Source organism: Phalacrocorax aristotelis, chromosome 3 (genome assembly GCF_949628215.1).
Source record: "Phalacrocorax aristotelis chromosome 3, bGulAri2.1, whole genome shotgun sequence".
NCBI lineage: Eukaryota > Metazoa > Chordata > Aves > Suliformes > Phalacrocoracidae > Phalacrocorax > Phalacrocorax aristotelis.
The window spans coordinates 94415095-94439950 of record NC_134278.1 but is presented as its reverse complement, the minus strand read 5'-3'; the positions used below and the strand labels follow the sequence as shown (position 1 = coordinate 94439950).

General features: G+C 49.9%; 1 protein-coding gene across 5 annotated transcripts; it reads left to right on the top strand.

Moving 5' to 3' along the window:
- Nucleotides 1-24760, top strand: KLHDC3 (kelch domain containing 3). 5 transcript variants are annotated; one of them, XM_075088541.1, is made up of 11 exons: nt 1-134; nt 7081-7316; nt 9657-9833; nt 14526-14641; nt 15992-16063; nt 16288-16501; nt 16773-16859; nt 18069-18177; nt 23343-23416; nt 23819-23897; nt 24113-24760. In XM_075088541.1, exons 2-11 carry the CDS (start codon nt 7163-7165, stop codon nt 24177-24179), a joined length of 1149 nt encoding a protein of 382 aa, XP_074944642.1. In that variant the 5' UTR covers nt 1-134; nt 7081-7162; the 3' UTR covers nt 24180-24760. The 5 variants fall into 5 exon arrangements, with proteins under 5 accessions (XP_074944642.1, XP_074944645.1, XP_074944643.1 ...); XM_075088542.1 differs by having other exon boundaries at nt 133-228; XM_075088543.1 differs by lacking the exon at nt 1-134 and adding an exon at nt 5352-5469.
- The last annotated feature ends 96 nt before the right edge of the window (nt 24761-24856 follow it).

Below are 24856 nucleotides of genomic sequence, written 5' to 3'. Positions count from 1 at the left end.
AGGCCGTGCCGCCCCGGCGGGGGAGGGCGCCCGCAGCCTTGCCGCGCGGGCGGGGCGGTGCCAGACTACAAGTCCCAGGGAGCGGCGGGCGCGGCCGCTGGAGCGGGGCTGTCGGGCCGCCTTCCCGCCGCCAGGTAGGGGAGCGGGGCTGACAGGGACCGGCCGTTGGAGCGGAGCGGGGTACCCGCGCCGACCTCCTGGGGAGATGGGCCGGGGCCGGCGGCGGTGGTGAGCCGGGCGGGGGGGGCGGGGCTGGAGCTACAGCCGAACCCCTCCGTGAGGATCGGGCCCGGGGGCGCGGAGCCGCCGCCCTCCCCGGTCGCCTTCGGCCGCCGGTGGCGGGGCGGCCCCGAGGGGCCCGTGTTGGGGCGGCCGGCGGGGTCCGCTCGCCTCCCCCGGGGCCGGCAGATCCCTCCCGCCGGGGAGGCTGCCCCCCGCTCCTGGCTCGGCTCTGACCGCCGCCGTTGGTCTCTCCTACCATCCCCGCGGGCTTGTGCCGTTTCAGCCCGTTCACGCTTTGGCTTGGCCACGTCGATGGGCTTCGCGCCGGGTCCTTTCGGTCCGCTGCGCCGCGGCAGGGCAGGGGCTGGAGCCGGGGAGCGCCGGGAGCCCGCCCGGGCCGTGCGCGGCCGCCGGCTGAGCCACCGAATCCCTCTGCCTGGAAGGTCCTGGTGTCGGGGCGACAGCGGGGCAGGGGAAGAAAACGCGCGTGAGGCGTCCTGTTAGCTGTCACCTCGGCTTTCCCGAGCCTGCTCCCTTCCAAGGGCTGCCCTTGGCACGGCAGGGGTAGCTTGTCAGGAGCCAGAGGCCGAGACAAATTCCTGGCAGGGGAGAGGAGGGGGTCAAGGAGTATCTCTGAAGCTTGGGAGTGCTCTGTAGAGAAACAGTGTTGGGGTTTGCGAGGCCAGGTGAGGAAGGGGAGAAGTCAGCTCAGTAAGTGCAGAATCTTAGCTGGGCTTTGGCCAAAAGTAAGTCAGCAGTGGGCAAAATATTTGAGCAAAAATAACGAGGCGGTGCTGCTGTCAGCAGGGAGGGACATTGGAATGAATTTCTGGCTGAACAGTGTGATCTGCAATTCCCATGTCTAACATGAGCTTCCAGATCGGTCTCAGTTAACAAGCTCAGGGGCTGTTCTAGCACCGTCTAGTTTACTGGTGCTGGAATTGCGTTGCTAGTGTCCAAGCTGCTGAATGTGCAAGCTTGCAATTTCACACTGCCTTAGCATAAATAGTCAAAGCATCAGATAAATGTCAAGCACGAGTGAAGAAAGCGGGTTGTTCGCGTGCTATCTCTAACAGTAAGTTGGATGTGCTTGAAATAGAAGTTTCTATATGGACTTCTGTGAGCTGGCTAGGCTATTTTAAGTGTTACTAAATCTTGTGGCTGTCATCTTTTGGGAGCCTGGACTGAGGCAGCCACACGGTAGGATTCGCTCCCTGGAGCAACTTTGCAGGGGCTGTGGACAGTAGGCTGCTCTGCTTGGGGTGATGCTGTAATTCTGGGGGTGACAGAGTGAGCCCTTGAAACTCCGGGCCACTTTCCACTAGGTTTCTCCCCCTTGCTGTGGGAATTGACTGCAGCAAGGCTAACCTGAGCAGCTTTCAGAAATGGCTCTAGGTTTCTTTCCGTGCATGTAGAGGAATGAGGCAGCCCGGTGAACTCTCTTTGCACAAAGAAGTGGATCCAAGTATGTATATTTTTGTTCTAAGATTATTGTCTGGCTGCTGTACTTGGAGATGGTCAGTAGCTTTCTATCTTGAATGAAATGTTTTCATAGTTAATTGTAGGAATTGAAAACAGAAAGTCTAACGCAAATAGAACAAAGACATGAAAAATATGACTGTAAAAATAACGATTACTCTTTTTTTTTTTTCCATCTATGCCACTTTGCTCAAGTCAACAGCAGTTTTGGAAGGTACACTAGTGAGAAACTACTGAGCGATTTTTCTTGTGATCTCAGATGACTGCTGTCCTGTAGACTTTTGTTAGGTGTAAGCTATGGCAATGGCTTCAGGCATTATGTGCGTTTTCAGACAACAGTGCAGCCAGAGATTTGGGACTGTTGTCTGTAGGTGCCATATTTGAAGAACACAAAGCTGACTTAAAATCTGATTGTTCCCTTGCTTAGCAGTAAAATGCTCTGCTGGGTGTCAACACTGATGAAGAACAAGGGAGGTTTTGAAGGGCATCCATAGTTATTTTTTTGCTAACAGACTTGTGAGCTTCCACTTGTGGTCAGGTGTCACGCCCGCCTGCAGCAGCAGAGCCAGTCTGTGGTCACCCCCGGCTGTCATTGCACTCCTTACTCTGGAAATGTGTACCTGGGCTTGTGGTGCTGTGCACAGTCAGTGAAGGGCTTTGGGCACTTCTGTGAGGCCACAGCAGGTTATTTTGAGAACCCTTTAATTTTATCCTTCCTGTGCTTAGTGGCACAGGAACAAGTCATCGCTGTACTCACTTAATTTCCAACATCAGCATCAGGTACTTCAACAGTAGATAAAGTGTAACCTGATTTTTAGAAATGTTCTTATTCCTGTCAATTAATGACAGGACCGACCAGTATTTTCACCCAAATTTCTGTGTTCTCTGTGCTTGACTGTAACCCTGGATAGATTATACCAGACCATGGAAATGGGGATTTGTGAAGATTGCATGATTGCTACCTGTATGAGTGCAAAATGAAATTAAAAGATCTATTAGTTTTTGGAGAGGTGAAGTGGGGAACTGGCATGTGCATCAGTGAAATGAGCGGTGGCTTGAACAGAAGCACTTCTGTGAAGGAGACCCCGAGTGTGTGCATGCGTGTGGTCAGGGTGCTCCGCACGTTACTTTTCCCAGCTGAGGTTGGGGGAAGAGGAGCAGCTAGAGCTTCCTGATCTGAGGTGAGGAGCATACGCCGAGCTAACAGAGCATATGGGAAGGCAGTTTATTAGGGTGTGTTTCATCTAGAAAATTTCTTCCCTCGCTGTATAAGAAACTTGTGCTTGCTTTTATGAAGTTTTTGGCCTCCCTGTAAGTATACGATCATAGTTTCTGGGGCCTTTGGGGCACAGTTCCAAATGGACATGCCGAATCAGTCAAAGGAGATTCCTCAGATGTTCAACCAGCTTCTTCACTGTGCACAGATGAACTGCAGAGGCTGCTCAAAAAAAGGTGCAGCTCTGGGGAAGAGAGGGGTGGCTCAGCAGGATCCGGAAAAAGGACACACGCCTAGCTCAGTGTCTGCATACATTCATGGAGAAGGCAACCCTCCTCTTCCCCTGCTGGCTTTTGGCAGTAGCAATAGCTTCTGTGATTTAAATGATTCAAGCTTAATTTTTCTGTGGTGTGAAAGCCCTTCCTCTGATCCTCGATGAATCTTAGTGTTGCTAACTGTCCCTGTGCAGAATGAAAAAGCACCTGGTTTGCCTGAGCTGGGACATGTACCACTTTCTGCAGCCAGTGCCCTCTGGTACAGTTTGCCTCTGCCTTATCTATATTTCTGTGTTTTATAGCCTACATCCCTGTTGCAGGTCTCCTAAGTGAGAAATCACAGAATGTATTTTGCATAAAATAATATTGTACCATTGGGAGAAATTGTTAGTAAATTCTTTCATATCGATTTTGTTGTTCCCCTCTCCCCCTGCCCCTGGATGTGCCCCATGTAATTTTTAAAGAAATCTAAGGCACACTGCCTAATATCAAGTGTATTAATGCCTTCTATTGAGAAGTCCTCAAAGGAATGAGGTTCAAAAGTGGTGTATTTATGTCCTCATTTATATAATATAAATTGTTGTTGGAAATCAGAACCTGATATGGAACTCAACAGCATGCATAGCTGTAGGACAGAAAAGGACTTTTTCTCAAAAAATATGTCTAACTCATATTTGCAGGTAGTGCAGAGAGGGGAAGTGCAGGAGGAAAATTTACTTTGGGACAGAAGATGGCTCTAATGAAATTATTTCAAAGAGAGGCTGGAGCTGGATGCAGAAAGTGTGGGGAGGAGTGGGGGGGTCCTCAGGAGACAGGGCTGTGGGGATGGTGCATGGCAGGGACGGGGGTGGACCTACGTATGGCCAGAAAGGGGAGAACAAGTGCTTGGCGAAGGCAGGAAAATGTTGTGACAGTTTCAGGGTCACAACTGTGGCCAGTGGCAGAAGAGGAAGATGGAGTCTGGCTGGATGTTTCTATTACAGTGTAGAGAAGAGCACTCGGGTGAAAAACTCTGGCAGCTTGTTAAATCCTGTGTTTTCCTTTGCCTTTTAATATGTGATCCTGTAAGGATCACTTCGCACTTCTGATTATGGAAAGAAAACAAAGCAAATGAGTGTTTCTGCGTGCCCTGGGTCTGACGAGTGGCAGCAAGAGGCTGTGCTGGCAAAGCTTTTTGTTTGCTCTGAAGGGGTATCCCTGTCCTGAGCCAAGTCAAAGTGCAGCCAATTTCAACCCATCACCACCACCACCGCCCCAGGCCTGTGGACAACTCCCTGCCTCTGGGGAAGAACTGATCTCTGGAAAAACCTTTCCCAGCAATTTTAAGTGTAGGAAACAACATTGCAACATTGTTGCTGCAACATCAATATAATTTCCTACAGTGTAACCAGATGGGCCTTGAGCTGCTGCCTCCCAGTTGGCCAGATTAATTTCTTAGGATGTGCAGCCTTGGTTTCCTGTGTTCCTATGACTAATCTTAATTATGAAGCTGTTCAGGCAGGGTAGCCGGCTCCTGTTGGAGTGGAAGGATCAGCAGCCTGCTTTGGCAGCAGCGTGCTCCTCGGCACACGGCTCGAATGAACTCCCAAGGGTGAGCAAGAGTTTTCCCAACCCTTCTGGCAAAAAAAGGCAAGTGGCTTGGTACAATGCCTGCCTGCCATGCCAGGCTGCTGTGCTCCTCTACCCCAGGAGGAACCAAGTGGAGAACTTGGAAGTAAGATTAATTCTCTTAATCTTCCAGGATTAGGCTCAATCTGAAGGGTGTTGTAAATATTGACACTGGCAATAAAGTCCAGTTAAGCTCCTTGAGGAGTCTCTTACAGAAACACTTACCCAAGAAGCGATTTTGAGGAAAATAGTGGTTAGATTTTTCAGTGATAACTCATGACTGAGGCAGGAAACAGATTTAGATACGTGAAGCCTTCAAAATAGCCTGAAAGGTGACTTTGGTGGTCTCCATGGAAACTCATCTATTCTGTAGCTTTGCGGAGGACTTATACAAGAGCTGCTGCTTGGCTTAAAAAAAAAAAAAAAAAAAGTAATTTAAAAACCAAAACCCAAACCTGCTAGATCTGAATTTGGGGTGGTCCCAGACATACAGCGAAGCATGGCCTGTAGCAGAGGGGGCCTGTTTCTGGGCCCTTCTGGACCAGCTCTGCTGGAAAAAAGCTTTTTGTGACTTTCTGGGTTGCTGACTGCAATTTAGGTTACAGTGATTGCCACAGGAAGAAGCGGCTTTGCAGGAGGGACTCCTTGGTCTGCGCTCATCTGTTACAAGTAAGACTGCAGGACTCTCTCTGTTCAGACTTTGTGTGTACTGTTGCTGTAACTTCCAGGTACAGAGCATGCTCTGGCTGCCAGTCTCTATTTTGAGAACAACTTGAAAAAGAAATAACTTTAAAAAGGAATTTCTCCAATTTTGCTGAGACAGGAGTTCTGGAATGAGGTGACTGTTTTCTGAATGCTTTTGAACCATCTGTAGTATGCATGGCTGGAGCTGGAAGCCTGAGCTCTGCTCCATACCAGGAGCTCCCTGTTGGGTGGCATCTCTGAATCTTTCCTCATGTGGGGATAAAATGGGAGTGTGCAGGTGGGCCAGATGCTGTGGTGATCAGGCTGCTGATGGGCTGTACAGGTGCCTGGTTGTGAGCGGTGGTTCCGCTCGGCTGAAGGGCCAGTGGAGGCTGATTAGAGCAGAGCAGCATGGTGCTGCCCCTTCTCGCTGCTCTCCAGCTACTTCAGAAACTTTAAGTAGGAGGAAAGTTCTCCTTGCGAATACTCGCTACTTTCCAAAAAGGAAAGGGACAGAGAAAATGTGTAGGAATTTTAGTCCTCCTTCTAAGGCATCTGCAAATCTCTTTGCCTTCTGCAAGTGATAAAACTGGCTGTGGGGTGGGAGCCTGCTGACTGTGTCTTCCAAGAAGCTAGAACCAAGCAATAAAAAAGAGACTTTTCTTCAGGCTTTTTGAAACACTGACATCTCTTCTAGTGGCTGTTTTTCAGCAGAGGAAATCTGTTAAAGAATTGAACTTACCCACTTTTTCAGAAGCACCCAAGCAGGACTGTGCTCCAGATCCTTAGATCCAAAGGAGAATCTCTGCAAAAATCAGCTCCAGTGACTTCTTTAAGAGCTGATCTAAGCCATCTGTTTAGAAGTGTGAAACATATCAGTTTCTTAACTGAGAATTGATGTTACAAAATGTTCACAGTTATACCTGGATTTTCTGCCGGATAAAAAGGCTGTATTCTGATCACTAGCAAAGACCTTTGCCCTCAGACTAGGGGGTTTCTCTTCTCTCATGTTTAATTAAGCTGGACCCTACTGCTCGAATCAATGAGTCCAAATGCTAGTGTTGTAGTCCATCCCCGTATCAGAGAGTCGGTTGTTTTATGTGGAGGTGGTTCTTCGGGGTTTTTTGGTGGGTGGGTTTTTAAAAATATTTTCCTCTGCTGTTTCTCATGGCTGATCCAAAGAGCATGCTCTCTTCCCTCTGGCCCTGTTCTTTTCACCTTCACAACTGGCTCTCGCTCTGTGTTTTCATTCATGCGGACAAATTGTTCTGGCATGTACATGATGTGTACATGACCAGGGCATAGCTGAGTGCACAGCACTCGGCTGCCTTCACCAAAGGTGCTTGGCTTGGGCTGCCTGTACAACCACCCTGAGGTTTTTTTGTATGTGAGGGCATCTCTGCTTGCTCTTCTGAGCCTTGCTCAGGTTACAGTACCTGCCTTGTGTCTCTTTCCCAAGGGGAGAGTACAACTGTCTCCAGCTGGGAGCCAGATGAGTGAGGATACAGCAATGTGACCTTCGTAGTTGGCATACAAGGAAGATAGGAAGACCTGCAAGATGGATCATGTTATTTTAGCATTCTGTTTCTGTTACAGAGCCAGGTGACATCGTGGTGGCCCAGGAAGCATGCGGCTGTGGCACTGGGGGCCCTGAAGACTGTCTGGCTTGCAGGGAGGAATGCTACGGTGGGCAGTGCACTTGGAAGGTGGGCCGCGGAGGGTGAACCACGCAGCCGTGGCCGTCGGGCACAAGGTCTATTCCTTTGGTGGATATTGTTCTGGAGAAGACTATGAGACTCTGCGGCAGATTGACGTCCATGTTTTCAATGCAGGTAAATGTGTCCTTGTGGTACACAAAGGAGTGACTTGCTGGGTGCAGTTATTAGTTTTCTTGCCCACTGCTGCTTAACTCATTACACTCTGTAACATGCTGTCTGACTCTAATTTACAAGAAAGTTATCAGTGTAGATGGGAACCTCTTCCCTTGCACAGCCCTGTATTTTCAGCTTTGGGGCAGGGCACAGAGGGGCTGTAGTTCAGTAGACTGCTAGGGTAGGGACTCACTGGAAGTAACCATATGGCCAATGGCTTGTTTTGCCCTCATGTCCTCTGTGAACACTAACTCAACTAGGTGCAATGAGGTGATGTTTAGCTCAGGTTTCCCATCCAGCTTGCAGCATGACCACGCTCAGTAGCCCTTAGCGTGGAACGGGTAGGGTGGGAGGCAGTGCCCTCAGTTAAGTCTCCAGGTTTATACTCCTGAGCTGTTTCCCTGTGAGGGTGGCTGACAACAACTGCCACCATCATGGGGTTAGTAGGGGCATGTGGCTAGGATGGAGGCCTTCCCATTTTGGTAACAGCTATCATGCAGATTCACAGCATGGCCTCTGGAGCTGGAGCCATTTATATCGGGTAGCCAGTATCTGTCAGGAGGCTGAGCTGGAGCCATGACTATGCTGGGAGAGGCTGTGTTTCTTGATTCAGTGCTCTTTCAACTGAAGAGGTTACCAAGCTGGTCCATGAAGTATTTCCCTATAATTAGGGAGGTGGTTGAAAAACTACACGGATGCTTGGATGGGTCCATCTGAACAGAGACAAGAGCAGAGAACCAATGACCAGTTTTGCAGACTGGACAGCATGCTGAGTGCTCTTCTACTGCACACGTGGCATGTAGACAAAACTAGTTGGTCTGTAAGATGCAGTGAATTCACTCCTCTAAATCTGACTGTGGGGAAGACTGACTTGTGCAGTACTGGATAAAGGCATTGGTTACACAGGGCTGCCAAGGTGACCTGTTCACAGTATAGAGGGGAGTGTAGCCCGGGATCTTGTGAACATTCATCTTCATCCAGAGAAACTGGGTTGTCATGCTCAAGACAGTTGAATGTTGTAGCTTGTAAAAAGTGCCAGTAGAGCACCGCTGTTATGGTGGAAGCATAATGACTGTACCCAAATGAACGCTCTTGCATTGTCTTCCCTTCCTACCACTCCCAAATGTTAGCGTCGTGATGCTGCAGTCACCACACAGGAGGTGACGGTGGCTTCCCAAGCCCTTGCTCAGCGTCACCAGGTTCCAGTGTTAAGGCCAAGATACCTGATTTTGAATGATCTCTTTTAGTCTTGCAAAGCGGAAGACTGTGTTTTAGGAAGGAAACATCCTGTCTAGCTTGACTTTAGCTGTGCTTCCTCAGTGCCCTTTCTGCCTGTGGCGTAGATGCTCCTCTTTTAAAACACCTCTACCTTTCCCTATGTTAGTATTTCGGGGAGCTGCAAACTCTTTTTTGCTATATTTTGTGTTATCTTTGTGTTGAAAACAAAACCTGATGCTGTATGTGTGGTAGAGGGAGGGTGTCTGGGTGCTGTTACGTAATGGCCATGTAACACTCGCTATGACTCTTGCACTGTCATTAAACCTTGTAATACCTGTTGACCCCTCTGGCTACTGCTGAACGTGACATACAGGCTGCCAGGAAGGAGAACTGGTAATCACAAGGAACTCTTGTTAGTAATGCAAGGGTAGCAGCGAGAACTCAGGTGTGGATGGGGATGAAGGAAGCTGACAGCTGTCTCATCTAAAGCTTAAAAAACAAAACAAAAGAAAACAAACCCTGTTCCTACAAAGCTGCTCTGTTGCATTACTTAAAATGCACTAATGCAAGTCCAAGTGATGCCTTCAGGTGTGTTCCCTTTCATGTAGCTGCAGTGAGTTATTCCTGTGCTGCCCATTCTTCCAGCTTGGAGTCTCTTCAAAAATGTCACTAGCCTGAAGTAGCATCTGCATTCATTATCACCTCTGCACTTTTAATTTTTCCTTCTTTTTTTTTTTCTGGTATGTGTGGATGTGTGTGCTGTACCTTCACTCACAGTCTAGGATGAGCCAGAGTGGAAAGTTCTTCAGTGTAACTGATGCAGAATGGAGCTTATTTCTGTCCAGAGTCCTCTGGTCCTCCAGTACTTCCTCTAGTCTCACTTGTGATGGGGGCCTGTGGAAAACTGTGCTTCAGTATTCCTTAACTAGCTACTACTCAGGGTCAGACACAGCTTTGTCATGCTTACTAGACTGCTTCTGCACCTCGTTGAAGGGGAAAAGAGAACTGTGCAGGGTGGGTTGTGACCTGTGAGGACATGTAGCTGGCTTAGCATTTGACATGGGCTCAAACTTGTGCTTTCAGTGTCTCTGCGCTGGATCAAGCTGCCTCCAGTGTGGACAAACAGCCGAGACCATGTGAGAGAGGTGCCCTACATGAGGTATGGGCACTCTGCAGTGCTCATAGATGACACCGTCTACATTTGGGGTGGTCGCAACGACACTGAGGGTGCCTGCAACGTGCTCTATGCCTTTGATGTCAGTAAGTTCCAGCTTCTCACTCTTCCTTGTCACAACTGCTCTTCATGAGACCTCTCTGCCCCAGCACGCTGCTCCCCAACTCGTTTTCCTGTCCCTCAGTCTCTCTACAAAGTGACAGTCTGGAGGAAATAGTGCAATTGGGGAATTGGTGTTGCTGCCTGTTTCAGCAGGTTTAGGAGGGGAACAGGGTAGCCAGTGTGTCTGCACACTTGACTCTCTGTAAAAGCCTTTGAACAGAGATCACTGAGCTTGTCTAATAGTCAAACTGGTTTTAATTTTTCTATCAGCTTTGTGTGCTCTCTCTGATGGCAACTACAACTGAAGCATTCTCTCCGTGTGATGTGTTATTCCTTAATTGTGGCTGAAGTTTGCAGCAAGAAGGGTCAAGAGCTCTTGAGGATTGTGGTTCTTCTCCAAGGTGGTCCTTCTTTCTGAAAGCATGAAGGAGAGTGAAGAATAAAACACAGTAGTAGTCAGGGACAGGATGGCAAAATAAGGGAACATGTGAGTCAAGTTAGATAAACCTGAAAGATAAACTCCTTGAGCCTTTTGGTTGGCTTCTCCATAGTGCTGCTGGATCACCTGGGGAGAACAGGCACCATCAGGAACGGGGTGGACAGGAGTGTCAGGAAAGGAAGGGAGTATATCTGGATTCTGGAGGCAGGTCCATCTAAATACTGACCAGTAGCTGGCTTGCTGGATTTGCAAGGAAACTGCTCGCTCTGGTGCTTGGTCATGGCTTCCCTTGTTTGCTAGGAAATGTCTCACAGCTTGGAGCTGCTCTCTGGACACAGGGTTTCCCCCTTCCCCTGATAAGTTCCACTGGGAAGCCACCAGTAAACCTCTGCCTATGCAGAGGCCTTGTAGTAGGAGCTGCCTGGTCTCCCTGCCAAATCCATCACTTTAGCATTCAGTGAAAATTAACGGAAAGGCCAGACTTCAGTCCTGTTCCAAACCCTCTGCAGCTGTCTGTACACGCTGTGCCTGTTCCCTGCCAATCCTGGAAAGTGAGGCTGGCAGTCACAGTTCGCATCTGTGGTGTAAGTTCCACTGTAGGAGTCACAACAGGCTGGATAAAGTCCTGGCTAAGTGCAATTTTAATGGAATCATAGAATATCCTGAGTTGGAAGGGACCCGCAAAGATCATCGAGTTCAACTCCTGTCCCTGCACAGGACAACCTCGAATTCACACCATGTGTCTGAGGGCATTGTCCAAGTGCTTCTTGAGTATTGTCAGGCTTGGCACCATGACTGCCTCCCTGGGGAGCCTGTTCCAGTGCTCCTGGATCCTTCACCTCTGGTGAACCTTCTGGTGAATCTTCAACCTCTGGGTGAAGAATCTTTTCCTAATCTCCAACCTAAACCTCCCCCGGCACATCTTCCTGCCATTCCCTTGGGTCCTATCATTGGTTGCCAGAGGGAAGAGATAAGCACCTGCCTCTCCTCCTCCCCTTGTGAGGAAGCTGCAGACCACAATGAGGTCTTCCCTCAGTCTCCTCTTCTCCCAGCTGAATAAACCAAGTGACTTTAGCCACTCCTCATATGGCTTCCCCTCTAAACCCTTCACCAACTTCGTGGCCCTTCTCTGGACCCTCTCTGTTAACTTTGTATCCTGTGGCACCCAAAACTGCACACAGTACTTGAGGTGAGGCCGCACCAGCGCATAGTAGAGTGGGACAATCACCTCCCTTGACCACCTAGCAATACAGTGCTTGATGCACCCCAGGACATGGTTGGCCCTCTTGGCTGCCAGGGCACGCTGTTGGCTCATGTTCAACTTGCTGTCAACCAGAACCCCCAGGTCCCTTTGCAGAGTGGCTCTCCAGCCTCTCATTTCCCAGTCTGTATGTACATCCAGGGTGGCCTGAGGCGCAAAATCTGGCACTTGCCCTTGTTAAACTTCATACGGTTGGTGATTGCCCAGCATTCCAGTCTGTCCAGATCTCTCTGCAGGGCCTCTCTGCCCTCAAGAGCGTCAACAGCTCTTCCCAATTTTGTGTCATCAGCAAACTGAATTAGTATTCCTTCCAGTCCTGCATCCAAGTCATTTATGAAGACATTAAAGAGTACTGGCCCTAAGATGGATCCCTGCAGAATCCCACTAGTGACTGACTGCCAGCCTGATGTAACCCCATTTACTATGACCCTTTGAGCCCACCCATCAGCCAATAGCTCACCCATTGTATTATGTGTTTATCCAGCTGTATGCTGGACATTTTGTCCAGGAGGATACTGTGAGAGACAGTATTGGAAGCTTTACTGAAATCCAAAAAGATCACATCAACTGGCTTCCCTTGGTCAACTAGGTGGGTAACCTTGTCATAGAAAGAAATTAAGTTTGTTAAGCAGGACTTTCCCCTTGTGAACCCGTGCTGGCTGGGACGAATGACTGCATTGTCTTTCAGGTGTTTTTCAATAACTTCTAGAATAATCTTCTTCATAATTTTGCCAGGCACAGAAGTGAGACTTACAGACCTGTAGTTACCAGCACCATCCCTGTTGCCCTTCTTGAAGATTGGGACAACATTTGCCGGCTTCCGGTCAGATGGGACCTCTCCAGATTCCCAAGAGTGTTGAAAAGTAATTGAAAGAGGTCTTGCGATGACATCAGCCAGCTCTTTAGGTACCCTCAGATGAATCCAGTCAAGCCCATCAACTTGTAGGGATCCAGCTAGAGCAGCAAGTCCTGCACAAGTCTGAGGTTGATTAGGAGTTTTTCACTCCCACAGTCATTGTTCTCTAGCCCAGAGAGAACCATTGGTGTTGAAGACCGAGGTGAAGAAAGCATTAAATCTCTCTGATTTGTCTGTGTCCCTGTTTGTGAGGTGCCCATGCTCATCAAGTAACAGGCCAATGCTATTTCTGGCCTGACTTTTGCTATTAATGTCTTTTTAAAAGCTCTCTTTATTGTCCCTCACAGTACTGACCAGCTTCAAATCTAATTGAGCTTTGGCCATGCAAATTTCTTCCCTACAGTGGTGAACAGCATCTCTGTAGTCCTCCCATGTCACCTGACCTTGCTTCCACTGGCCATATACTTTGTTTTTTGGCCTTATTTCTAGAAGAATATTACTGGTCAGCTAAGCTGGCCTTTTGCCTCACCTGCTTGACTTCCTACACTTTAGAATTGCCTGCTCCTGTGCTCTTAGGAGGTGGTACTTAAAAAGGGACCAGCACTGATGGACCCCAGCACCTTCAAAAGCTTTTTCCTAGGGGACCTTACTAAGCAGTTCCCTGAGCAACCTGGAGTCTGTTCTCCTCATATCCAGAGCTGAGGTCTTGCTGGCAGTTTTCCTCCTGTCACCATAGATTTTAAACTTGAGTGCTTCATGGTTGCTGTGGCCAAGGCAGCCACCAATCACCATGTCACTCATGAGACCCTCTCTGTTAATAAGCACCTCTCCTGGTGAGTTCCCTTAGTACCTGTACTAAGAAGTTATTGTCCAGATGGTTTAGGAATCTTCTGGACCTGTTTGTACCAGATGTGTGGTACTCCCAGTTGACATTTTGTTCCCTGGGGTGCCAAGCAGATCACAAGTTGAGGCCTTTTCCATCTCTAATTTGATGTGTTGCATTTGGGTGAGCTCTTGCTGCTATCATGTGTCTGGGCTTGGAAGCAGCTCCATGAAGGAAAGGAACTTGATAGCCGCTGTAGCTTTTTCAGTAGAGGCTGCCCAGGGATTTGGTTCACCTTGCAAGACCCTTTGTGTGGTTTCAGCTGGAGCCTAGGTGGATATCTGTGGCCACAGGCCAAGTTCAGAGAAGTTATCCCCGTGAAGAATGTTGCTTTGGCTCCAAAGTTACCGTTTCCTGAAATAAACACTGCTCTTGGCAGCTCACAGCAGTTAGGGAGGGTGGAGGGAATGTCTCTTGCTGCCTCGAGGCTTATCTGTGCCTCTCTGGGCTCTTGGGACAGGTGCCTGTTTGTGCTTGGCAGTGAGTTGCTGGCTTGGCTCCGTGTTGCCCTGGCATGGAGAACAGCTCTGGCTGGATTTAAAGTCCTCTGCTAAATCAAGTCAGCCCCTGGAGTGTGCAGGTTAAAGGACTGAATCTGGCTGGTACAGGCTCACGGGGAGCAGTGTGAAGGGAACAGTGAAGGGTGGAGAGTAGGAAAGGCTCTCCTTGAAGAGGGGATGAGAATGTAACAAGAGAGTCCTATAAGATAGGGACAGCTGTGCTGCAGAGGTGAGGATGTGCACAGAAGCTCTATTGACATGGTGAGCTTGTGGTTAAATGAATTCTGCCTGGATTTAAGCAAGCTGTTTTCCGCAGTCAGTTAGCCGGCATCTCCATGCCGTGAGGTCAGTTGAGCCGCTTAGCATTGTTGCTTCATTGTAATTGAAACTGTAAATGCAGAGTTGATAAGTGACTCACAAGTAGGCTTTGCAAGAGATTCAACAAAAATAACATTGCTTAAGCAATACTGTACTACTCACACTTAAAATGTGAGCTGTTTGTCAGGTCAGGCAGTCAGTGGCCATGCCCAGGAGCTGACACCTCTGTCACCGTGCCCTTCTGTGGAGGCTTAGGCAGGTAGCCTTGCCTGAAGAAGCTTGCAGCCTCTCTGGAAAAGCAGGCACTGTGTGTGAAAGAGAGAAGATTTTCTGTCTTAGCTCTTTACTACTGTTCTTGATTTCTATCGCATCCCAACATCTACCCTATTTTCTTAGCGTTGCCTCCTGTCTTGTTTCAGACACGCACAAGTGGTTCACGCCAAAAGTGTCTGGAATGGTCCCAGGAGCGAGAGATGGGCACTCAGCTTGTGTCCTGGCAAAGAGCATGTTTATCTTCGGAGGCTATGAACAGCTGGTGAGTAGTCTCTGTAACTTATTTGGCAATCCCTCAGGAACGAGGATGCTCCTACTCAGGACATTTGTAGAGGTGGGATACAGGTACATATTTGTATCCTTAGTTGCTTTCATTTTATAACTCAGCAGAGTTGTGGCTCAGGTTATGCTCATTGTTTTGTGGAGAAGATGGTTGGGAAAGTAGACCTAAAAAAATGGTGGTTTTTTTTTTCTTCCCGAAAACATATACATATATAGAGGTAAAAATATAAATATTTTTATATCTAATTTTTTTCTGGCTCATTTCTCAGCCAAATTTAGATAGATAAATACATAACACTTAATATATATTGATCTACATTTATTTTAATTTGGCTGAGGAATGAGCAAGAAAAATCACTTTCTAATGTCTGCAGTGTTGCCATGAGGTTTTGTCCTGATCTGGTACGTGTTCCATGTATTCCGTACGTGCTCTCACATCTCGCTGATTTCCTTCAGCAGACACTTGCTTGCCCTCACATTAAGAGCACCTTGAGCCAAAGTTCATCCTGTACTAGCTGTCAGTGTGCCTAAGCTCCTTTGAGCAAATCCTTATGTTCTGATCTTAAGAAGTGGGTAAATATCATTTCCTCTTATCACCAGGCTCCAGAAAAGCTGTGCAAAGTCACTTCTGTTTATTTGGAAGAACACTGGGTGTCTGTAAGGCAGTCCCTTGATTATTCCCCCTCTTCTGAGGACAATAGCATGCCAAATCCATGATCTTGATTACAGAGCAGGAGCAGTTCAAATGTGGCTTGTTTTTAACCAAGACCAAACACTCCTGTAGCTGTCTTGCTGCTATCTCCCCTGCCTGGAGGAGCAGGAGTCTGTGCTGTTCATGTGGAATGCAGGCTCTTCTGGGCAGCAGGCTGCAGAAGAGTTTTGTGGGATCCTTAGTACCCTGAGTGTATTTGCTTCTGGATGTTTAATTTCCCAGAAATAATCTTAGCTCTACCTCTCATCAGGTGGCACTAGCAAAGCCAGTTTGTCTGTCCCATGAGTGCCCCTTTCTTCTGTTGCTGCATGGAGTGGAGGCAGGGTTGTGCTGTGAATGTACATACTGTGTGCAGGACAGCCTTGGGGGGAGGAATTGAGCACTGAATAAATGGGAAAGCTGCAGGGAGAGACAGGGCACCTTTGAGGAGAAATGGGCTTTGCTTCCCTCTTGTTAAGTGATAAGTGTGCTGCCTGCCCTAACATTTTGGAGCAAGCACTGTGTGTTGTAGGAAGTGTTGGCTCCAAAGGGATGCTCCACAGACAGTATCCTTCCTGGGGTCAGATGCGACCAGGCTTCTCAGTCCTGTTTTGACCAGGCTGCCCTGCTGTCTTCCAGGCTGACTGCTTTTCAAATGATATCCATAAATTGGACACCACGAACATGACATGGACCTTAATCTCTGCCAAGGTCAGTGTCTGCTTTTCACTCTGGTTTGTGGAAGTAGTCTCTTATCTGCTATTCTCTGGGGTAGCTGCCCACACTTGTCTCAGCTTCTGCCTGGTGTGGCTGGGATCTGCAAGAGGGGAGGTTCTCCAGGAGAAGGCAGCCACCCCAACTTCCCAATCAAGATGTGTCATCTCCCTGGATAATCTGCATTCTTTCTCTTGTTCTGTTTTACTCCGTCCCTGCAGGGTACGCCAGCTCGCTGGAGAGACTTCCATTCAGCTACCATCATTGGAACAAAGATGTATGTATTTGGTGGCAGAGCTGATCGTTTTGGGCCATTTCACTCCAACAATGAGATCTACTGTAACCGCATTAAAGTATTTGATACAGAAACAAACTCCTGGCTGGACTCTCCCCAGACTCCAGTGCTTCCTGAGGGCCGGCGGAGCCATTCAGCATGTGAGTGTGGGTCTGCTGCAGGAGGAGGACAGTGGAAGGAAATTCCTGCCTGCCTTGGGAGGGGTGTCTGGTCTGCTGGGTGGAGATGTGGGTTAACAAGGGGTGCACAGAGCTTGGCCCACCAAAAAGCCTTGCATGTAGCCCTGCACATGAAGGTGAGGTAAGGGAAGGTGGATAACCAGTGCCATTTGCTTTGTGTTTGGTGTTGGGACAGGGACCTGCTGGGGTCCACCTTGGGTGGCACACTGATGTCTGTGCTTACTCCCCACAGTCAGCTACAATGGGGAGCTATATGTGTTTGGTGGCTACAACGCACGCCTGAACAGACACTTCCATGACCTCTGGAAATTCAATCCAGGTATTTTGGTTTTAACTTGTTGCAGTGATAGTGCCCAAGGCCCTCAGGTGTGTGAGTGCTGAGATGAGCGTAATCTCCAAGGACTAGGAGCCTGCCTGGGGGGAAATGGCTCTTATGCAGCATTGACAGAAACTTGCTACTGTGCTTGGGACCCCTGTTCCTCCTCAGACTGTCTCCAAGTCTCGGTTAGAAAGTGGAAAAGGAAGTATTGCTGAAAGACACAGCTAACCAAAGGGTGGTTGGCAAAACTTTCTCTTGTTTTTAAATATGCAGAAGTGTTGGCTGAAAAGAAGAGATGGGGAAGCAATAGGATTGGGGAAATGAGAGACTGTAGCTGGGGAAACCACTCAACTTGAGCTGCAGCATCACCTTACCAGACTCTATTTGTATCAGGTCAAACTCTGCAGGAGAGGGGTGGTTCTTGAGCTGGTACCCTGAATATCATCAACTGTGAGCTTTTTTGGGGTCCTCAGGCACTTTTCACAGTGTGTTAGACTGATTTTTTTGTTTGCTAATTGCTTTGCATAGTAAAGTTACCTGAGAACAGCAAACTTACTGTTCCCCAGGCTGACCTATGAGCTAGTGTGAGAGCTCCTGAAGGTTTCCGTGCTGTGCATTAGTGATTAACCACCCCCCAGCATTCTTGCCACAGAAAGTAACAAGGACAAAGGCTGCTGTCTTCTCCACTTGGTTCAGTTCCCCGTGCTCCCAACAACCAGGCAGTCCCAGCAGTCACCACTCTGCGATGATGCTCTGCATTCACAGCGGCTGCCAGCAGATGGAGCTGGTTCCTGGGTCTTCCTCCAGATCTGGACCGCAGCAGGGTGCTAGCCAAGGGAGGATGGCTTCCTGCCTGTGCTTGGAGCTCTGCCTGTACAGCTCCCTGTGATGTCCGACGGGCTGCCGTAGCAGCCCATGGGTCCTGGTGCTCAGGCTTTGCAAGCAAAAGGCTTCAACCCGCCACTCCCATCTCAGCAGGCAGAGCTCCAGGGCTGTGCCTGGCATTTAAGTTGACACTTCAGTAACAACCTCATAGAAGTGCCTCATTTTGCAGCTAACGAGGAGGTCAACAGAAAGGGTGGATGTTGGTAGTTGGTGTCTGTGGGGCAGTGGGCCTTCAGTTTTGCTGTAATCTGTTTAACTCCTGCTTGTACCTGGGTCTTGGCCAGGCTTTTGTGACAAGCTGGTGCACTCTTTTCTGCCCCTTAGTTTCTCTTTCTTGGAGGAAGATTGAGCCCAAAGGGAAAGGCCCATGTCCTCGACGCCGGCAGTGCTGCTGCAGAGTGGGGGACAAAATAATTCTCTTTGGAGGCACCAGGTGAGTTAAGTGGGGCAGCTCTGGAGAGGTTTTGCCATTCCCTTCAGCACAGTGTCCCTCCATGCTTTGCCCCATGCTGCAGTCAGGTGCACATTAGAGGCACATGGCAACTCTCCATCCACCTTGCAAGTGTAAGAAATCATGGAGATCAGGGATCCTCCACAGAAGAAGGCAAGGGGGAGACTGAAGATGCCATGTAAGCTTGTAAAGCACCTGGTGACAAACCTTCTGGTACAAGTAACGACAGAAGTATGTAACATGCTGTTCAGGATGGGTTGTGCAGTAGTCAAGCTTTCTGTAAAAGAGGTGGTGGGGAGAGAGGAGGAGATTCTGCCATCAGAAGGACAAGTATGCTAGTCTGCTGTGCTGTAGCAGACCTCAGACTGACTACATGATGCCCTGCTTCTCCCACCAGAGCTTCTTTCTTTCATTGGCAAGTGTGGTGCCTGCCAAGCTGTAGTGGGATGTTGGCTCAACTGGAGCTATTTAAGGAACCCATGAACACGACAAGGCAACATTCCCTTCTGTGCCAGTGTTCCTTAGCAAAGTGTCCATTCACAAAAGGGACCTGGTATTATGGATTTAGCTGTCAAACACTGGAAGTGATACTGTCAGGGTGCAAGGCAGCTGGATGTGGCCAAGAGCCTTAACAGCTGCTAAAAGAAAGGAAGTGGCCCATTACCTGGACACACTCTACACTGTCTGGAATGACAAACTGCAGCTCTGGAGCACAGACCTGTTTGCTGGCATCTATCTTGCAGAGACATCTGAAAATGCTTTCAGCTCTCCACTGGTTTGGAAAGCTTTGGGCATTTCTCTGGGACCCTGGCAGTGGCTTTTTGGGAATACCTCTGAAGACAGTTTGGGGCAGAGGACAAGGCAGGGCAGGTTCTGCTGATGGGCTGACCATCCATACCAGTGTGTGGTGGAGTGAAGGGCCTTCAGGCCCCAGGAGTGCTGGGGGTGTGTTTTTATTTGTAGGATAAACAGGATGTCTGTGTGAGGGAGTCCTCCATGCAAATGAGGTATGCAGATGTGTTAAGTTTATCCAGTCTCCTGAAGGGGTACTGGGTCATGCTCTGTATGGTAGAAGGCTTGGTAGGGCTTGATGGCAGTTTTGGATGCTCGCACATGCGGCTGTGGGTTTGTGTTACAGCAGCAGTTGAACTCTGATGTTAAACCTAGGCATTCCCAGGAAACGCTAGCAAACCACAACAAATTTGACACCAGCTTTTTGGAGTTTGGTCCACCTCTGCCAGGCAATGGAGCAGTGCCTTGTATTCTCCACCAAATGATTTCAGTACTGAACTTGTTCCTTAATCCAGGCTCAACCCCAATGCAAGCCAGTCCATCAGCATTAGTTTGGAATAGGAAGAGGTGCTGGCAGCCAGGAATGCGGCCTGCTTGGGCTGGAGGGGAGAGTCTTGCAGGCTGAGGAAGGGGGAGACGGGGGTTGGGACTGTGCTTGCTTCCTGTTAACAGTTATCAGGTGTATTCTGGAGCTGCCTGGTGAGATAAGAAGTTTTCCAGGAAGTCGTTGTAATGGAGAACTCCCTGTGGTCTGCCTCCTGACCTGTGCTCCCCTGCCAGGGAAGGGGGAGGGGGAGCGCACAACACAGGGGATTTGGCAGGGCTCTTTGGACAATGAGCCGGCAGGCTCAGCTTGCTAGGCAGCAGCACTGGGGGACAGGCAGGCAAAACCCCTTCATGTCCTGCCTTCCCTTATTAAGTTTGTGTACACTGTAGACTGTTCGAGAGGCGCTTCTGCAGGTTGCCTGCTCCTGTGGCGCCAAATGCTTAGCTTCTTTTGTAGTCCTGCCCAGAGCCTGGTCTTTTTGCCCCAACTGTGGTCTCTCACAGTGGCCAGCAGCAATCCTCTCACTTGTGTCCCATTTAAGTGACCAGGAAGTCATGTAGCACTAAGCTGTCCCATTAGCGGTCACAGTTGTGACCCTGTGCTGGTTTCCTCCCAAACTCACCAGTGCTTTAGCATGCAAAGACCGTCCAAAGAGAGAACAAGGGGAAGAAGGAGTACTATAAACCAGAGTTTAGCTGAACAGGTGTCAGCCCAGGCTTGGCTTGAGGCTGTTTCTTCCCTGACAAGGCATAGAAATGCCTGGCTCTGGTGAGGGAGCAGGGGCTCTAACTGGGTGCTCAGTGCAGGGCCCAAGAACATTCGTCAACATGCCACGGTGCTATGCAGCTGGAACAAGCAGTTTTGCTGGGCTCTGGATGGCAAAAGGGTGCCCTGTACCCTGCTCTCTGGGAGTTGTGGCTCTCCTGGTCTTGAACTCCAGGCTTTCCCTAGCTGCTTGCAGTTTGGTGATTAAAACCACAGATGTGCCAGCTGGCTTTCCTTTGAAAGATAAGGGATGGTCTAGGGTTTCCTGTGACGTGGATGTGAGATTAGATTGTGGTGCGGTGAACACACAAGGGTGGAATTAAAGGGGCTTTTGCCTGTATCCGGGCAGATGGGACCCATCAACAACAGGACTTCTCTGCCAGAAGTGAGCTGTGCCCCGCAGTTTGTGCTGGGTTATGGGAACCTGGGGGCAGGGCAAGTACTGTCGCATGTCCTGTGAGATGTGAGGCTTAGCGGGTCATAGGCGGGGAAGCAAGCAACAATGGGGTCAGAAGTCGCTGCATGAGGACACATTAAACTGCATTGTCACAAACCAAAGCAGGACTTAAAACACCTTTCCTTTCTTTCAAATTCTCCAAACAACCACCAGCCATGGGAGTGCTTTCCCCTGGTCCAAGCACTGCTGTTCCAGCACAGACTGGTCTCTCGGGTGCTTTGGCTGTTCCACCAGGACCACAGAGGTAGGGAAGCGTAGGTGAGGCTGGCTGTTCCCTAGAAATGCCTGAAGTCATAGTTCCTCACTAGCTTTCCAGGACCAACATCAAATGGGAGTATCAGCAAACTGGGATTGGCTTAAAATCAGGCACACTGATCAATGCCTGACACATGCTCAGTTACAGTCTTCTGAAATGCCATCCCATTTTGGCACAACTAGGGAGCTGTGGCTGGAGCCCACAGTGATTCCTGCAGTCAGACTGAGAAATGTCTGTGCTTATGCTGCCATGCAGATACTTCCTAGCTGCTTTCTCTACACTTCTCTTACAACACCTCAATGGCTGTGCTGAAATAATTGCAGTAGATCTTAACCACAAAAGAAATGGAGGGATGAACAGCATGCGGCTGGTCAAAATCTGTTTCAAACCTTGCGCTCTTGTGCTTGGCACACAACTTCAGATTATGCAGCAGAACCCAAAAGCAGTCCAGCTGCTGGCCTAGTTGGAGGAATGCCACCTAATAAAATAGAATGTTCTCCTGGCTGCGGGTTGTTAACCCGTGGATTTTTGCTGAAGAGATTGTGCTAATGCAGCAGGTACATACGACTATTGTGGACAAAGAGGAAAAGAGCTGCCACTAAGCCAGCTGAAGACCTCAGTGCCTGCTTCAGGTCCTTATTCTCTGCTGTTGCCTTCACTCCTCAGTAGAAAAAGTTGAACTTCTACAAAGCACTTTCCATACTGTCCTCAGAGAAAGCAGCTTGGCTTATCACACTCTGGCCCACTGCAGTTCTGGAGCAGTGTGGTACAGCACATGCTGCCTCTATCCCCAGCAGCATCAGTGCTCCTGAGAGCTTCCACACAGGAGAATCTAGCTCACAGGTTGCCATGGCATGACTCATGAATAACGTATGGCATGTGGCAGTCTGCAAAATGTTTCATGCAGCCCTGGGAAGCTCAAGCTGAGGTGGGTAGGTAGAGCACAGCAGTGTACCTCAAGCATATGGCTCCTTTTGCTGGACCTTCTCCAGGTTGCAGAAAATTTGGATAGCCACTAGCTACCTGCTGAGTCTGCCACCATCTCTGGAGCTGGGTCATGGCTGCCATGATCTGCAGCCCTGCAGCACAACTAGAAAGCCTTGCAAAAAGGCCTATTGGGTATCCAGCTTATCTCACCTACCCCACTGGAGACTCCAGCACAGCTTTTTGGAGTTTGTACTCTATCGTTGTGTGGTGTCAGATTCTTCCTAGATCAGATGCCTGTCCCTTGTGATGTTCTCCCAAATCCTTACATTTCCCATTGCATGCGTCCCCTTGGCTGTGAGGTAAAGCTGGCCTGGGGTCTGTAAAAGGACAAGGTGTGGGCTATGTCATGCTGCTCCACGTGGTGTTTGGAGGTAGGTAGGGATGGGCTGATCCCTGCCTGCCCAGGCAGTTTGATCTGTATATGTTTCCTAAGATGTTACAAGGGCAGCCTTCCATGATACAGCACTGATGTGGAGCTGGTTAGTCTCCAACAGTGCACTGGGTTCTCCAGGTGATGCCAGTTTTTCTGGGCTTGCCTGCTGTGGGGCAGCCCACGGGGCCTGTTTATCACACAAAGAGCAGGACAGATGCTTGTGTAAGCATGTCTGCCTTTAGGAGCTGCTGTGTGTGACATCCCTTCTCAAACCTGTTCAGTCATCCTCAGCCTCATCCCAGGGCTCAGATTTGCCTCTCTGAGTGGAGTTCTTTGGAGGGTCAGATCCATTGGAATGACTGTGTAAATAAAGCCCTGAAACAAGCCTCAGCTCTGGAAGCAGCTGTTTGCCAGCACCCTATTTATGCCCTGAGGGTGGGTGCCACAGTTCTGGGGGAGGCCCCAGGGTTGCTCAGTTGTTGGAGAGCAGTTTGGGAGGTACCTGGGGAAGGAGAAATGTGAAACCAGCCAGAGGCTGGTCAATATACAGGAAGGGAAAAGGGATGTTCCCTGCAGAGTGGGACCTGTGCTTGGAGGTGCAGCAAAGTAATAGAGGCAGGTGAGGTGAGAAGGAGGCTCGCAGCTTGAGTCACTGTGGTCCTGTGTGAGGAGGAGGCAGCTCCCCCATTCCCTCCTATGGCTTGCAGAGGAGATGGTGTGTGTTTCTGCCCAACTGCTGGAGCTGGGCCAGCCAGGCAGCCTTGGCTCTGTCCAGCTCTGCCTGCTCTGCAAGGAGCTGGGAAAGTGATGGCTTTGGGTGCTGCTGGGGAAAGCAGAGAGACAGGATGGGGCATGGGGCAGGCAGGCCAGGAATGGTCCTGGACTTGCTCAGCCCTTGGGGAACCCAAGGGACCCTAACTGGTGTACAGGATTTTGGTACTGACTGACACGCTTTGCTTGGTTTCTGCAGCCCATCTCCAGAAGAGGGAATGGGTGATGAATTCGACCTGATGGATCACTCGGATCTCTACATTCTTGACTTCAGTACGTGAGCACTCCCCCATACAGCTTGTGCCTATCACCACAAGGTGCCCTGTGAGCAGGCCCCACTGTGAAGCACTGTACCATGTCCTACATGGCTCCAGGTGCCTGCCTCTCGGAGCTGGGCAGCTGTGTCTGGCTGGTGTACCTGGCTTAAGGCAGACCAGCCAGAGGTGCAGCTGTGCTGGGCTCATGGCTCTTCATACACTACTTCACACAGACTCCTTGTGGGAGCACAGAAAACCACTCCAGCCTGTCCCTGGTGTGCACCCTGCCCTGCCCTCAGAGGGATGGCCAGGGTGCTCTGCCCTGTTTCCCTTAGCACTGATTGCACGATGCCTGGACCACCCCCTGCCACTAGTGCCCAGAGGAGGATTGCTGTGGCTAACTGCCCTCTTTCCACAGGCCCCAGTCTAAAGACGCTGTGTAAGCTAGCAGTGATTCAGTACAGCCTGGACCAGTCCTGCCTTCCTCATGACATCAGGTACTGTGTGCCTTGTTGGGAGGTCACCCTATGGGTGCTCCCTGTCATTGGGGTGCTCCAGCCCTAGCTGAGCGCTGCCTGGGGCTTTCCTTGGCACTGTGTAGCTTTGGGGCAGGCTGGGCTGGAGACCACAGCTGAGGCTGACATGCAGCAGAGCTGCTCCAGCCCTGGGCACTGTGTTCATGCTTTCAGTGTACCCCATTGGTGTGTTACAGGTGGGAGCTCTCAGCCATGACAACAAACAGTACCATCAGCCGTCCCATCGTCTCCTCCCAGGGCTGATGCCGGCTCATCCCTCTACCACCCTGCCCTCGCCCCTCCACACTCTGACCTCTTGCTCCACTGCCTGCATGACTTTTCAGCCCTTTCAAGCAAGGAACATGTGAGCCCGGTTTGTCCTGCCCTAGCCAGGCCTCCCTCTGCCCTTGTCACACTTTGGGCAGTATGAGTGTGCAGGCAGAGCAGCCTTCCGGGGAAGAAATGGGTTTCCCCCAGCAGCACAACTGTGACCCCTTCCTCCTTGCTGATGGTGCCAGCATCTCCTGCTTTCCTTCCCTTGCCTGTGGAGCTGCAGCCATGCTGACCTGGTCCCTAGCCACTTTCTAAGGGCCTGAATCAACTCCTATCACCAGCCATGGCCCCGGGATTGGCCTCGGGCTATGAACTGTTCCTGCACTGCCTCAAGAAAGCAGAGACCTCCATGCCTGCAGCTGCCAGCGCTGACCCGCCTCCTGGCACTGGATGGCAGGCCCCAGACCTGAGCTGAGCCTGATGTGGGGGCCTGGGCCCAGCTGGACATTTGCCCAGCTCCCCTTGTAAAACAGCAACTAGGGGGAGTTTTATAAACACTGAGGCAGACATGGTTTCTGCTGCTCTGTGTGTGTCCTAGCAGGTGAACTGGAGGGAGAGAAGGTGTGGGAGGGGAGAGACTGAACCAGGTGCTTCTCTCCACAGCTGCA

Bases quoted from the DNA above. Each gene is read 5' to 3' on its own strand.
- KLHDC3 (XM_075088541.1), top strand. From the start codon at position 7,163: ATGCTACGGTGGGCAGTGCACTTGGAAGGTGGGCCGCGGAGGGTGAAC. The intron at 7,317-9,656 runs GTAAATGTGTCC...TTGTGCTTTCAG, and splicing joins CGTCCATGTTTTCAATGCAG to TGTCTCTGCGCTGGATCAAG. The intron at 23,417-23,818 runs GTACGTGAGCAC...CTCTTTCCACAG, and splicing joins TCTCTACATTCTTGACTTCA to GCCCCAGTCTAAAGACGCTG.